The sequence below is a fragment of the Zootoca vivipara genome, chromosome 1 (genome assembly GCF_963506605.1).
Source record: "Zootoca vivipara chromosome 1, rZooViv1.1, whole genome shotgun sequence".
Lineage (NCBI taxonomy): Eukaryota > Metazoa > Chordata > Lepidosauria > Squamata > Lacertidae > Zootoca > Zootoca vivipara.
The window spans coordinates 30959616-30975595 of record NC_083276.1 but is presented as its reverse complement, the minus strand read 5'-3'; the positions used below and the strand labels follow the sequence as shown (position 1 = coordinate 30975595).

Genomic DNA, 15980 nt, shown 5'->3' with positions numbered 1-15980 from the left:
CCATTTTCAGTTTAAGCGCTTGCTGGTTACAAAAGGCAGAATATCAAATGAGTCCAATTTGTTTCATTAGACAACTTAAAAAATCACTGCATGGTTTCAAAGTGGAAGAAATGACTTTGAGCAAGTTTTTTTATGCCACTAACGTCCCTATGAAGCCAGATAGTTTATCCCTCCCCATCCCATGACTGCATCACTCACAGCTAACCTATGCAGATTACACTGCTGTGCAATTCAAGATGTCATCTCAAGTTGTATGTACTCCCACTATACAGGATTGCCCTTAAATAGTCCTGGAATCTACAATTCTCCTTCACACTAGTGCAATGGGAAGTAATATCCCAGTGAAAGCTAGATTGATAGAACCAACTGCATCTTTATGAAGGCTTATTATTTTTGATGCCATGATGGTTTAGCAGCCCCAGAGGCAAAGATTACACATGTTTTGGTTCCAAAAATAGTTAGTGCATAAATAACGTATAGGCACATTGCTGTGTTAAGGTAGAAAATCTGTCCGCTTTAAAGCAGCTTGCATGCTGCTTCCATGCATCATTGGAACTAAAGTTCCCAATGGTAAGGTTTCACTGTCTCTTTGCAACAGCTATTTCCTATGTGTGAGATTCTTGGAGACTACTTATTAAAGTTGAGTACCTGCACATTTACTGCTCAGTCCTGTAATGAGTAAATCTGCTTCTCTGAAGCAGTGTTTATTGCGGGGGAAAGCTGAATTAAGATTCTGACAGCAGGACATACCAGCTGTGAACAGAGAAATGGCAGGAACTGCAGTAATTGGTTCTTAAAAACCAACATCCCATGAAAAATAGTGCCTGGGTTCTCAGCACTGGGTTGCACGAGTGGGACAAAAGCAGCTGATTTTGTCTGTTTACACACAACATATTATTTTTTCTAGAATTAAAGAAAATAACTTGGGTTAGCCAGTATGTAGATGAAAAAAAATCTAAATTTTGTGTTCAGGGGCCCAGGCCAATCTGATTTTAAATGCAGAGCCTGAAATGAAGCAATCTTTGTTATTTCTAGGGCAGCAATGGCAACAGGGAATATCCAAGAGCAGCTTGCATCAGTGGGTGAAGAATACTTTCAGCAGCATCTTGAGCAAATTTAACAAGGTGCTTTAGTTCCCCATGGTTGGCATAACGACGGCAGGCTTGGCATCAGTAGCATCTTCCTCCTTCCACTGAGACGTGATTGTCTTCAGCTGTGTGTAGAAATGTACCCCCTGAAAGAGGCAAAGAGTCAGGTGTTTATATCCGTTTGTGCTGCAGAATCGCTGGTTTTAGTTTTAACCATAAGGCTGCAGGGGAAGCTGCAGTCCTTTTGACTTCGTTGGACTCCAAATTTATCAGCCCCAGGCAGCATGGCCCATGGTCAGGGATAATTAGAGTTGTCCTCTAGCAACATCTGTAGTGCTATAAGTTCTCCACACCTGCCACAAGGCAAAATATAGTCTCCCTGGAAAGTTCCTGCTCATTTTCTCTCCATGTCAGAAATACAGCATGCTGATAAGCCCTCCCTTTGTCTATCTCCTACAAGTTTTCTTTCCTTCTTTGGCTCCTCCTGGTTTGCTGCAACATGCATCATAAAATATACGGTATATTAAAAAACAACCTTAATGGATTACCTGTTTGCCGTAGAAATTGGTGTCCCCCCTGAAAGACCCGCGAGAGCCAGTGAAGGAGAACATTGGCAAAGGCACTGGAATTGGAACATTCACACCAATCTAAAGCAAAGCCAAAATTGATAATTTTATTATAAATCAAAGAAAATGCACAAATAAATCTAAAAAGAGTCAGGCTAGGCTCAAGGTAACCTGGATTCAAATCAATGCTCTGCTGTAGTCTCACTGGGTAACCACTGAGCAATTTCTTACTTTGTAACCTCAGGGCCAAAAAAGAAAAGAAAGAGAAAGAGGAATCTTTTGCATTTTAAAAAACTTGCATGTTGAATGCAGTGATGCATTCAGCATTAGTTTGGTCCTCGGTTCGTTGACAGAATGGCCCTCAGTTCCTCGTCGGTAGCATGGCAAATGGAGGGGAAATGAGGCAAAGTGCATTACATTCAGATGGCGATCTCTCAGTATGGAGGCCACACAGGGAAGAGGACAAGGTTCTTCCCAACCCTGCTATCCAACAAACTTTTCACTAAGACATGCTAAAGATGGAATGTGGGACAGTCTGGATGTAGAGCATCTGCTCTGTCATGGAGCTATGATGGAGCTAAAACAGTACCTTGAGCTGTTCAGCACGAACCTCAACCTTTACATACCTGTCCAACATCCACTAAGTGAGAGTACTTCCGAGCAGTGGCACCATTTGTGGTAAAGATGGCTGTTCCATTCCCATAATGATTTTTATTTATTATTTCAATTGCTTCATTCAGACTGTCTGCTTCCAGAACCACTAGAACCGGTCCAAAGATTTCCTCCTTGTAACAGGTCATATTGGGCTGTCAAGAGAGAAGCAACTTTTAATAGTACCGCATGTCAGATGCTGCAGAAATCTTGTTTCTGACACTTAACACAGAAACATCCTTTTCCTTCACAAGTCATCACCCCAAAGGAACCTTCTGTTCCTTTTGACGAAATGGCTACCACTATAGGCTATCACCCCTCCAATATTGAACTCGGATGGTGACTGCTGCCAGGATTGTAGCCAGATGGGGAGACTAAGAAACAAGAGGGAGGCTATCACCAAGCTTCGGAGGGGGGAACCCCAAGGTTTGCAGAAGTACAAAAAAAGAGAGAGCCACCACCTAATGCAGGTGGTCGGGGAGGGAACCCACATAAAGCAAGAATGGTGAAGGCTGGATATACTCAGTTGGCAAGAAATGTAGAGTAACTATTGAAAGAGGGGTTTCTTCTCTCCACAACTTCACAGTAGACTGGCAGGAAGGAATGAAGTGAGGTTGCAAAAGTGAGTTGTAGTCTCGTGATCCCTACAGTGACCCTAGTGACAAGTATTTATCCCATCTTTTAGACCATATTGCCTCACAAGATGCTTCGCAAACATAAACATTTGAAAGGCACATTAAAACATCAGTTACAACCAATAAATGCCATGTTCCACAATTGTTCAAATGCCAATCACATCTAAGGCATTCAAAAATATGCCAATTTACCATTTTTTATTCAGGGAAAGGATCTCCAGCGCATTGCAGCCTTTATTATTCCTTATCCATCCATTCCCGTATATCCACCAAGCATCATTCTTGAACTTCACCACTTTTTGACAATCATTCCACAATCTAGCTGTAGCTCACTTCAATAGCCAGGCATCAGGACATTTGCAACATTTCACAATGGCACAAAATATATCTGTAGGCCAACACCAGTCTTTTGAAGACCAAAGGGAAGGCTACCTCTTGGAACACACTGGATCAAAGTTCATTTCTTCCTTAGTTTTAAGGTGTTTTAATTTGCACATCGGCTCACCTTGACCTTCGCAAGGATTGTCGGTCCAACAAAATTGCCATTTTCAAAACCTTTCACTCTGATATTTCGTCCGTCAAGAAGGATGCTAGCCCCCTCCTTTGCTCCACTGTCAATCAGTTGACAGACACGCTCCTTGGCCTGGGGACTGATCAGCGGTCCCAGATCTGCTCCAGGTTGGTCTCCTATGACAATACACAAAACCTGCTCAAATCCTAAACTCTTCTTTTTAAACACCTAACAAAAATCAAGCAATAAAGCAAGCAATGGCAACATATGAAATTAAACATGGTCCTCATGATGCAGCCTTGTAACACTGCCACGTTTAGCTCATCCAAGGCTAACTGTGCTCTTTAGCTTCAGTCACAAGGTTTATTTTAATAGTGCCATATATTCTGATCCTTTTCAATGTAATTAGCTATGCCAGCTATGCAACTCTAATTTTGGTGACAAAGCAGTGAAGTTCCGTAAAGCGAACATGGTTTTTATTATAAGGTTAAAAGCAATGAGTCTTCTGAGATCTTACTACATTATGAAAAAGCAGTGCTGACCCCACAAAGAAAGCTAATTTATTAGACACTTGAGGGAAACAATTTAATGCACTGATCATCTTCAGGGCTCCAAAAATTAGCCTTTAACAAGCACATTACAACACACATTCTAATGTTCTAGATTAGACAACCTGTGGCTCTCTATGTGTTGCTGCATGACCTATAGTGAGAAATGATGGGAGCTGGAGTACAACATCATCTGTGAGGCCACAGGTTGCCCACTCTTTTTCTAGATCTGCAGAAATGCACATAAACAAATTGGATTTAAACAAATGCATCGGCACCTGCATTAACTCGCAGCTTCTTGGCTCTCTCCACCAGTTCGGGCAGCCAATTCCGAGCCTCTCCCACCAAGACTGCTGTGGATAATGCCATGCAACGTTGCCCAGCTGCTCCAAAAGCTGCTCCAACCAACTGATTCAGGGTGTTCTCCTTATTGGCATCTGGCATCACTACTCCATGGTTCTTAGCTCCCTAGAATGAAATGTACTTTTTTTTAAAAAAAAGCTCTCTCTCTCTCTCTCTCTCTCTCTCTCTGTGTGTGTGTGTGTAGCTTAAATATATATATTAAGCAACAGTAATCTTCAAACATCAGCTCAAATGGTCCCAGACCTTCAAGGAAAATGTGGCTGTTGCACCAATGTAAAAGCAGAACAAAAAAGGGTGCAAGGTGTCACAAAAAGTTTTTTACATTTTTGAGATTTTCTGCTAGATAATTGTTACTGAATATATGGAGTATGGGTTTCGTGTTAACCATACTTAAAATGACTTTGAAGTTTGTCGTTTTCAACTGTAACATCAAAACTTCAGAAATACAATTCAGGACATTAAAATTATAGCTTTTTCCAGGATCATCAACAACTATCCTATAAACAGAGGTGTCAAGTGGTACATTATGTGGAGTTTTACCATATTGGCCTGCACTCTCTTGCCGTTCTTGGAACCCCTTTCATAGATATATTCTCCAGCCTGATTAGATCCTACAAAGCTGATTGCTTTGATATCAGGATGATCACAAATAAAATTTACGGCTGGAAAAAGAAAAGAAAAAGAAAACACTGTTCATTATATCTCGTCATCGAAGAGCTCTTCATCTTTGTGCTGTAGCAACGATAACCTAAACAAATAAACCAAATTATCTCCCTCTCCCACACCCCAATGTTCTCACAAAACGTCCTTAAAAGAAAAACACTCTCCCATCTGGAATATCTACTTGGCTCACCAAGCCTCACACCTTCCTTGTTCCCAGATCACTACACAAACACATGATCTGGACAAGCAAATAACCTGGTCACACTTGCAAATAGGGAAGACCAAGAGTAGTAGAAGGGGCAGATTTTTTCCTAGCCTTTCAAGGCATACCTCTTGAAGGAGTGGGGACTTTGGACCTGTGATTACCAGGATCAACGTGGGGAAAATGGAGAAGGCGCTTATTTTTAAACAGTTAAAAGAGAACACAAGCACACAATCTTGGCTATATAGCACATCCCTGCCTGCGTGATAGCAACATGATACCAACTCCACTCTGCCCATACACTACAGCAGGGGCCTCCAAACTAAGGCCCGGGGGCCAGATGCGGTCCAATTGCCTTCTAAATCCGGCCCACGGACAGTCCGGGAATCAGCATGTTTTTACATGAGAAGAATGTGTTCTTTTATTTAAAATGCATCTCTGGGTTATTTGTGGGGCATAGGAATTTGTTCATATTCCCCCCCCCCAAAAAAATATAGTCCGGCCCCACACAAGGTCTGAGGGACAGTGGACTGGCCCCCTGCTGAAAAAGTTTGCTGACCCCTGCACTACAGCCTTGGAGACCCTGAGGCCTGCCCTGCATTTGTTATTGTTATTATTAGCAATTAAATTTCTATACTTCCTTTCATCTGAGGATCACAGGGCCGTTTACAACACAAAAACACAAGAATGCAGAACACTGTAACAAACAAAAGCAATACCCCCTCCCCAGTTTAAAAGGCCATGGATTGTTTACTTAGCCAAAGGCTTGGGATAAGAGGAATGTTTTTGCCTAAAACATTTTGTAATGAAGGCGCCAGGCGAGCCTCCCCTGGAATTACCTGCGTGTTGTCCGTGGATGATGTTCAGTGTTCCATCAGGGGCTCCAGCATCCTGCAGCAGCTTTGCAAGAAGCATGAGGGCTCCCGGCACCCGCTCTGAAGGCTTCATCAAGAAAGTGTTCCCGCACACCATGGCCATGGGAAACATCCAGAGAGGGATCATGGCTGGGAAATTGAAAGGTGCTATGCCTGCACACACTCCCAGAGGCAAGCGGTAGGTGTAAGTGTCCATATCTTTAGTGATGGAGGGGAGGGTCTCGCCCAGCATAAGGGATGTCACACTACAAGCATGTTCAACGACCTCTGCAACAAAGAACAGGGACTTCTCAGTTTACGAATCTCCCTGGAAATGGCCTTTCCAATGCCCTCATGACCTGGCTAGCTTTTCCAGCTCCTTCACTATAACTCATACAATCAGCACCATCCAGAAATACTCCCTATTCCAAAAGGGATAGGATTCTGCTTGAGAATCAATTCAATTCAGATAACTAACAGGTGAGGCGGATTCATGTCCAAATGGAGACAGGGACTACACTAACGGGATTCTACCATAAAAGAAGACTGCCAGTATTATCAGAAAGTCATCAGAAAGATAAACAAAGCTCCTAGCATTTCAGAATCTACTTGAAATACACAAAGTGGGGAAAAACAGAAGTGTTGTTTAAAATTCACAGAGTACTCGGAATTCCTTCTTGGAAGGTTCCAGAAGGGGCTATCCTCCCAAGGCCTTAGAACTCAGAAGTATTCTGCTCTTCCCTCAGCCCGTGAAAAGCCATTTTCTAGGTACAGCAAGAGGTGCCGGCAGCTTACGGAGGCCTCGAAACACATCTCCCTCAGCATCAGCCAGGGTCTTTCCTTGCTCTAAGGTGATCAGTTTTGAAATTTCTTTCTGGAGATTTAAAAAAAAAAAAAAAGGTAATGAGAATTCCTGAAACCGAGAAAAGGGAAACTCAACAAAGGTGGAAATAAAGCTCATCTACTGAACCAGAAGGCAAGAAGCAAGATTTACTGTGCTGCAGGAGGCCAAGTGCAATAGTAGGGACGAGCCACTCTGCACATGAGTCATCACCACCCCGCCCCCATCTTATTCCTGGCTGTACCTAGTTCGTGGTTGGGTCATTTGGACTACTCAGAATGAGAATAAAATGCAATTTTGCAAAAAACAAACAAACAAAAAAGTCTTGAAGACTAACAATGTTATTCTGGCATAGGTTTTCAAGGACCACAGTCCACTTCACCCTGTTTCAAGGTAGGCCACAAACTCTATGTAGAGCAAGATTAACATACCTCCTGAACAGGGTAAAATTATTTAATGTGAGAAGAGACTTGTGCACTTTACTTTGCTCATTTCTGTAATGATTTTGTAGGGAAGGCCATTTTATAGCTAAGGGCATTTATTTATTTAATAAAATTAGTATAACTCCTGATTAAAGAAAAAACCCCACCACAAAGCATTTTACAAGAATAAATCAATAACATTATCAGTACCCACTGTTTAAAAATAACTGTTCAAAACACACACACACACACAATCTGGTCAGTCCAGTTCCTCACCAGATTGTCTTTGATGAGCTGTTGGTATCGCAAGAACACTTGTTGCCGACTCAGAATGGATGTCTCAGCCCAGTTTGGTAGAGATTTCTTGCACGAAGCCACTGCTGCTTCCATCTCACTTTGTGTAGCTTTTGGGACACGACCAACCACCTCATTGGTGGCCTGTTAGAATAGTAACCCCCCCCCCAAATTGTCATTATAAATGTGCCACCGACTCAGGATTGCCTTAACATAGGAATCCACAAATTGTGGCTAAATTTCAGGGCCAACAATTATCTTCTAGGAGCTAGCTGCAAAGTCCAGTCCAGCCCAACCTCAATTTCAGTGGGTCACTCTTCCAAGTAAGGATATTTAAGTTTATGGCCTTAAATGGATGATAAACAGAGCAATCCTAACCCCTGAGTGGTAGAATGCTGTGGCCATTCCTGCAGTCCATGACAGCCGGTATGGAAGTGTATTATTTCTTTGCACAATACCCATTACAAGGGTCGGGACAACCAGAAGCCAGAAACAATAAGTGAAATGGCTCCAAATATGCTGCAACAGACTTCCCTGTCCTGTGCAAACAGAAAATGCTTAGCTGATTATGAACCTTCTTCTTTGAAGGCACTAATCAAAGAAGGGTGTCATCTCTAATATATAGAAATGGGATTCCTTGAGAATCCAGGATGGGGATGAATAGCAAACTTTTGAGTCTCAGCTGCAAAGATAATTCATTACCATGTCTTTGAATAGGTCTGCAGAGGAGGAAAAGGGAATACTGTACAACATGCTTTGCTAACAGCAAACTCATGCCTGACAATCGGGGATTTATCTTAGGGACTGTGGTGGATGACCCTTGCTCCGAAAAAAGTCAATAGTCAAGGATGATGGGAGTTGTAGTCCAGCGACATCCAGAGGACCACATGTCCTTGCCACCGCTCTAAGGTCACTGCTTTAAGTTCCAGCCAAACAACTTTATTCCTCTGCCGGTGATAAATTGGAGCACATGACAGCTTATGCAGAAAGACGTTTTAAATTTCAAGCTAAAGACAGCTTTGGAATTCAGACGACTTAAGCAATTCCATTTTAAAGTGTTGCTCATGAGTGCCTGTTCCTTCTTACACTGGTCAACTGCACAATCCAACCCTTTCTTGACTCAAAGAAGAGAAGCACAAAAGAAAAAGGAAGTTTACTTACTGGGTTGTGAATATCAATCCATTCATTACTTTTGGAATCAACAAATTTGCCATCGATGAAGAGCTTGGTTGTTGGCTGCAGAATACAAAGGGTTGGTCAGTGTTAAGAGTTTATCTGAATGCTGAAATACCAATCGAGCTAAACTCTTCCACATACTTAACATGGGTTAAGAATATGCAACCCACAAGATTTTTTAAAAGCCAATAAACTTGCAACTAAAACTTTATTTTGGAAAAACTAACTCACCACTGAAGATGAATAGGACGATGAAAAATGCCAATTTGTCTTTCTCTGGATCTACAAGAAGGGAAAAAAACAGGAACACAGAACTTACTCAGCAGCACATCTACAATTTTCTGTGAAGACATTCAGCTACCCTAAATTCACCCAAGGCTGTGCCATGAACAGTCAACGTATTCACTCATTTTCATCCCCCCCCCAATATTTATTGATTTTCAAACATTTCAAAATACAAAAATTCACAAAAATAGAAACAAAGAGCAAAAAAAATTGACAATATGACATAAACAAAAAAGAAAAAGAAGGGGGGAAAAGAAAAACATATCAATTCTTACATTAACTTGACATTGTAGACTTCCTCGATTCCCCGCACACCGGGTCCATTTTTAAATCTAAATTAAGCAATTTTACTTTATCATCTTATATCATTCTAACACAATTTTTCCATTATCTCACAACCAATTCTAATCTTCACAAATTCTAATCTTCACTCATTTTCAAACTGCCATAATTTACTATTGCTTTGTGTCATATGCAAATTTGCGTCCTCTTTTGCAGGTAGAGTAGAGCACCAAAGACTGAACTGGGGCCACACATAAGTATTAATATGTCTGACAAACATACAGAATTGAAGGCACTGAAAAAAGACTGGGAAAATTCAGGGGTGGGGGAGAATGCTTTTCTATTTTTCCTAAAGCCTCTTTTTTTCTTTTTCTTTTGGCTTTCTCCCTCAAGAAACAGAAAAAAACTAGGTTGCGGGTAATGGATTATGAAGTAGTTTCCTTTAGAATCATGAATGAAATGTTTAAGACAAAATATCCCTATATTTAGTCCCCAAAAATGATATCTAGAAACAAGGTAACAAGAATACTTTTTTGTAAGACTATGTACAGTATCAGATCATTACAATTCCTGTACACAAAGGACGAGCAAATCCTGAGTTGTAGACGGAGAACAACCCACAATTGCAGACGAAAGACGCATTTCTGTGGAAGGAATTCAACATCATACTACGGTGATTGTTCTGTCAGGGCAAGCGTTTTGGCTTGCGAGACAAAATTATCCCCCCTCTGCTCCCTTGCGCACTGTTGCAGGAGTTCTTTTGACACACACCCCCAAGCCAATTTCAGGGGGCATGGAGTGGTGTATGGGAAGGAAAGTCCTTGCCCACAGCTTCTGCTGATGGAACTCATTAGCTGAATCCCACCCAAAAGGAAAGGGTAGAGAAGCTTGCTTCAATCCATGCAAGCCTTCAGTTTTTAGACGTCCATGATAAATATGAGATGTAATAAGAATAATTCTAATTTGAAACATACGTTTATGCTTATGAGGTTTGGGGAGAAAGTACTAGACTGTATAAATATTACCTTTGGGGGTAAAGCTAGCATTGGCAGAGGATAATATTATTTTAAATTATCTATCTACTACATGGAATTTGACAACTGGTCAACGTAAATAGATTGTCTGCACCCTCACTATGGCTAAAAGACTGATATTGATAGAAGAGCTTATAGACGTAGACTGCACATGGACAAATATTATGTTATTTGGAAAGCATTTATAAAAAATATAGTAGCTTATAAATAAAAGTATGTGTTAGAATAATGATTTCATTTATAGACCTTTGTGTTATATAAGTATGTATAGAATTATATGTTTTTGGGGGTATTTTTATGCACCTGTTCTTTTCTTTTTTTCACTTTATTTTGTGCATCTGAAATATTTTCAATTAAAAATTAAAAGTCCATAATAAATATGATGGCAACATAATCCATAGCTTCTCAACCACAATTCTTGCTCACCTGAGATATGGATATACAGTACAGTGGTATCTCAGAAGTCGAACGGAATCTATTCTGGAAGTCCATTTGACTTCCCAAATGTTCAGAAACCAAGGCACAGCTTCCGATTGGCTGCAGGAAGCTCCTTCAAAATTGTCAGGAGAAGGAACTTCCTATGTACTTTTAAGCCATTTGCAAATATTCCCTTGGGTTTGTATGACTATGTTTCTCCATAGCAATTAATCACAGCTCTGACTTCCTACCTTTCAGAGCTTTTAGCCAATGAGTGAGCAGGCTCCTATCTCACAAAGCAATGTTCCTTGCACATTTTGCTTTTGTTCTACATGGGCAAGAGATTATTTTATGTTTAAAGGAATTCAAAGTCTGGGCCTGATACATCTGTACAACCCCCCCCCCCCGGCTGCCTGAATTCCCGCAGAGGACCCTGTATCCATTTGTCAAAGAAAGCCAAAAAGGTTTATGTTTCCTTCCCCTTCTCCGAACTTCTGCATTGTCTCTTTCAAGCTCCATAGAGGAGACTGTAGTAAGGAATCTGCAAGATTTTCCAGTGTGCATTTCATTTGGAACTACCGTTCAACATGTCACACTCATTTCAAACACAACTTGTGGTTAAGATCTACAACACATGTTACTTCTGTACTGAGACAGGTTTGCTCGAGTTGTAAGTCGCTTTGGGGTTGCCCGGGTTGCAATCGACAAATAAATAAATACTCTGCAAGGCAATTAGAGAGTTGAACTGTCATGTATGAACGGATCCCTGCATGTACTTGGACCCATAATCACAGAGCAGTGTTATGTTCAAGGTGGCTATGCACACTTCCCATGGAGGAATTTAGCAGAACTAGCCTCCAAGTAAATAGGCATAGACCGGCGTGCACTGCATACTTTCAACAGTGCTTTAGACTTTGGAGAACTACAATCTAAAGCAAGGGTGGGCAGAAGATAAGCCCACCAGCCAGTTTTCCGTGGGATTCTTCTTGCAATGGTCTCCTGCCTGCATGGATCCCGGTCTGATCCTACAACGCGCTTTGCGATGTCCTGAGGCGGCTTATGCACACTCAGGGATAACTGAAAACAAAAGGGGAGCGATTGCACTTTGGCCTTTCAGAAATCCCGAGTGTACCCTCGCTTCGCACGTGAAAAAGCAAGCGTGTCCACCCACTTAAGGCTACAGTTCGCTTGCTCCTATCTGACGAAGTGTGCATGCACACGAAAGCTCATACCAAAACAAAAACTTAGTTGGTCTTTAAGGTGCTACTGAAGGATTTTTTTTATTTTCCTGAGAAGCGATCCTCGTCGCCAGCCAGACTCAATCGCCTTTTGCAATTGAGGGCGGAGCGAGTGTGGTGGGACGAGAGTCGATCCCGCTCCAGGGGCTATTCCGGGGGTGTAAATTATCCCCCTGTCCGCTCGCCCGTATGTGTGCGTGGGGTTTTCGAAGGGCAGGTGAAATGGAGGACGGGGCAAGATCTCCCGCTTCCCGCGTCTGACGGACCCGAAACCCCCAAGAGGATCCCTCCCCATTCCAACCCCATTCTCTTTCGGGGCCGCTCCCCCTCCAGCATGCAGTCTCACCCCGAGCCAGAGGCGCCGCCCTCCCTGAGACCCCCGAGCTGCAGTCACCGACGCCATTCTGCCAGCGACCACCTGCCAAAAGGCGCCCCGCCCACCTCCAGCTCAACGATCGAACCCCTCCCTAGCTTTGAGGTTGGCCAATGGAATCACGAGCCCCGACGTTTTCTCCTCCCCTTTCGCCCTTCGCAAGCCAATGGGATAGTGTTGGACCTGGCTCGGACCCACCCCTTCAGCTCCGGGTTCCGATTGGCTACATTGCCGTCAACGCCCCCTCTAGGCTCAGTCTGATTGGGTGGCTCTTTCCCCCTCCACTCCCCCTCTCTCCCCCCCTAAATCACGACCTAGTGGGAGGAGTGCAGGAGGGAGGGGGCGGAGCAAGGTTGGCTCGTTCGAAAAGGAAGCGTCATATGTTTAGATTCCCGCGTGCAGGGGGCCGGTTGTCACGTGATAGGCCAAAATGGCGGTCTCAACGGAAGGTAAGAGGTGATGAGGAGAAGCTTAAGGTTTTCCCAGTTCTGCGAGTATCTCTGGCATATTAATACTATAATTTGTGTCCACTTGCTTGTCTCTGAGTACATGTGCAGAGGGTGGACCGAAGCTGCCGCAAGGGAACAATCCTCACTGAATACAGCTGGTAACTTTATTCCTCAGTAAACCTGCTCCAGTTAGAGCTGAAATGCTACTTAAGCGAATTCCTCAGATTTTTTTCCTCAGATCTGGAAATAACTGTTAGGGTTTATTTGATGCTCTGTTCATCCAGTCAGGCTCTAAAGTGGCATAGAACAGTGGCAGTGCGCCTCGTGTCTTGAATGCACGCTGTCCCAGTAATATCAGGCTCAGTCAGTAGATCATGGAACTCTTAATCTCAGTCATGGGTTTGAGTCCCACAATGATTGGAAGTATTTTGGTTGTTCTTCTAGGCACAGACTTGGAAGCCTCCCTGCTGAGCTTTGAAAAGTTGGACCGGGCTTCACCGGACCTCTGGCCTGAACAATGTAAGTTGCACTCAAGTGGGAAATGTGAAAAGGCATGGAGAATCTCTTTGGTGACTATGATATTGCTCTAACTTACAACCTGCTGTTAGGATGTTACTGACAGTGTCTGCATGTTGGACATAAACCTGCCTCAGAACAGTCATCAAAAATGCTCCACACTGGTGTACTCAATAGCTTCCCAATAGTAGCATCATTCCTGGTTACATGGACATGGTGGCAGCAAGTTGGGGCTGTGTGGGCATGTTGGCAGATCCAGTCCAGAACTCCCACTGTTGGGCTTGTGTAGCCCCTATCACTACTGTGTCTCACTCTCACACTGCCCCAGTTAGCAGCAACAGTATTGCTGTTGGGAGGGCAATTGCCTGGTACTGTGCCAGTCGCTTCTATGCACATGCACATTCATTTACATAGGCATGCTTATACACTTTTGTTTAGCAAACATAACAAATGTTTAGTTGAACTAACATGTTTTAACTATTGTGTTTTCTATCCTTTCAGTATTTGTGTTTTCAAAGTGGTTTTAAAAATACTTATTAGCTAATTGTGAGTAAGCACTTTATTATAGCTAATCCAGTTTAAGGCTGCATTCCTATGCAGAATTAGCTGGGAGTAAGCCTCACTTACTGTGAACTTTACTTTTCAGTAGAGAGAAGTATAGGATATGTGTATAGGATTGCACTCAAGGGCTCCAGTTGTGTGTTTTGTTGATGGACCAAAGAGAAATCATGCAGATTACTACTGAGCTGCAAATGTTACAGAAGCAAATAATTAGTGTTGCATTTGCACAGTCACAGAATTGAACATGAATGTGAAATAATACATGGTACAAATGAATAATCATTTTATGCAGAATATCTCTAGCAATTTAACTGATGGAGTTAGCGACAAAAATCATAATTGCCCTTGAAGTTGTAGAGAAAGTTGTGCTCCAGTAACTGTTTCTGTCTTGTCTCTAGTACCAGGTGTTGCTGAATTTGCAGCTTCCTTTAAAAGTGTAAGTAGTTTCTCACTTGGATTGATAATTTAATACTAAACATACTGACTCAGAAGTATGCCCCAATAAATTCAGTAGGACTTACCGTAGTCTAACCATTGTTCACCTTGGCTCACCCTAGATTATCACCCAGGGTGTTGTTCAGAAACCTGATATATTGCCCAATCAGGCAAAGATATCCCATTTCATGCAAAAAGCTGACTAATAACTAATTCTAGACTTGGATGTTGTAGCTAACTTGACATAGCTGACCCATCCATTAGCCAGGGTAAATCAGCAGATTTTAGGTTTCCATTAAAGTAGAGCAAATTGGTATGTTTTTCACTTACTAAAGTTTTTACACTAATTTGTGGAGCTGTTGACTTTCTCTGCCTCAGGCACCAAAAGTGTATTGGGCCATCTCTGCAACTTGCAAATTCTGGTTGTGTGTTTCTTCACTGGAAGCTTAGCAACCTGCCATATTCAAGGACAACTGAAATGGCCTTTTTTGAAACCCCCTCTTTTAAAAAAATATAAAAATTGATCTCTTAAACGCATGACACTTTGTCTTTTTTCAGCCTGCTTTTTTTATTTTTTAGGAAATCAAGTTTTGCATTATATATTTTTTTAATATTTGCAACCATGAAAAACTTTTGTTTGTGTGTTTAAAGCTGGGTTTTGGGGTGTCCTAAAAGAGGAATCTGACCAGTGAGTCATAAAGTGGTTGATGATAGTTATATTCTATGTAAGTGTCATGGAGCTGTAAAACGTAATAATTTTCATACTTCTGAGTTAAGAATCCATTAGTGTCTAGATATTACACACTGAGTTTTGTTCTCTGCTACATTAAAATTGTAGTAATTTTTTTGTAGTTTATATAACATTGTGTAGCTATTAAGAACTTGACTGGTGATCCACATTTTTTTTTACTTGTATCAGAAACAGGATTCTGTGTAGTCTGCATGTGCCAGTGCTGATACAATCTTATTTGAATTGAACTTCTATGCTTACAATGGGAATATTTTGCAAAAACGATAGTTGCTAATGTTTCTTATTTACATTTTGATCATGTTTTTCAAAGAAAAATAGCTTCCAGCAGCTAAAATCCAATGTAATTAACAATTGCTATGCAATGCAAAATGCTGTTGGGGAGCAGGTTTTGATCTGGTTTTGTATTCTGGCATGATAAAAGGGTTTCTGGCTCCTTCCTTCATTCTGACAGTCTCAGCAATGGTAAATGGTAAAATAAAAAATGTGTGTGGTTATTCAAAAACTCTACAACTAATGCTGCAACCTTAATTCCACTTACCTGGGAGTAAGCCTCATAGAAAACATGTGCTCTGTATCAAAGTAGAGTGGAATTTTATACAATTTGGCAGCTGAGCCTATTTTCTGTTAGCTGGTTTCACATATTAGAAATATTTCCCAGTTTCTGTTTATCAAAGACACAGGCGATCACAATTTTTCTATATATGTGTGTGTATTTGTTTTTAATAGCCCATCACCAGTTCTCCTCCCAAATGGATGGCTGAATTAGAAAATGATGATATTGACATGTTAAAAGGTGAGCTCCTGTCAATGTTTGAGCACTTCAAA

General features: G+C 41.8%; 2 protein-coding genes across 3 annotated transcripts in view; one reads left to right on the top strand and one right to left on the bottom strand.

Moving 5' to 3' along the window:
• Positions 1-628: 628 nt before the first annotated feature.
• On the bottom strand, positions 629-12515 carry ALDH6A1 (aldehyde dehydrogenase 6 family member A1). The gene is made up of 12 exons (XM_035108710.2): positions 12417-12515; positions 9046-9096; positions 8800-8874; positions 7621-7782; positions 6877-6955; positions 6067-6369; positions 4903-5024; positions 4278-4467; positions 3446-3627; positions 2281-2460; positions 1637-1735; positions 629-1234 (listed from the first exon to the last, which is right to left on the bottom strand). Exons 1-12 carry the CDS (start codon positions 12471-12473, stop codon positions 1130-1132), a joined length of 1605 nt encoding a protein of 534 aa, XP_034964601.2. The 5' UTR covers positions 12474-12515; the 3' UTR covers positions 629-1129.
• Positions 12516-12832: 317 nt separating this feature from the next.
• LIN52 (lin-52 DREAM MuvB core complex component) overlaps positions 12833-15980 on the top strand; it is a 41330-nt gene continuing 38182 nt past the window's right edge. For both annotated transcript variants that reach the window (XM_035108696.2, XM_060272754.1), the window contains exons 1-4: positions 12833-12892; positions 13337-13411; positions 14368-14405; positions 15882-15948. In XM_035108696.2, the coding sequence (XP_034964587.1) occupies positions 12874-12892; positions 13337-13411; positions 14368-14405; positions 15882-15948 (199 nt within the window). In that variant the 5' untranslated portion in view covers positions 12833-12873. The remainder of the gene's footprint in view (positions 12893-13336; positions 13412-14367; positions 14406-15881; positions 15949-15980) is intronic.

What these genes read in the sequence shown, in the direction of transcription:
- ALDH6A1 (XM_035108710.2), bottom strand. Translation starts at nt 12,473, where the DNA reads ATGGCGTCGGTGACTGCAGCTCGGGGGTCTCAGGGAGGGCGGCGCCTC. An exon ending in AGATGTGTTTCGAGGCCTCC is followed by an intron (nt 6,370 to 6,876) that starts GTAAGCTGCCGG and finishes TCTTTGTTGCAG; the next exon opens with AGGTCGTTGAACATGCTTGT. An exon ending in CAATCCTTGCGAAGGTCAAG is followed by an intron (nt 2,461 to 3,445) that starts GTGAGCCGATGT and finishes CTCTCTTGACAG; the next exon opens with CCCAATATGACCTGTTACAA.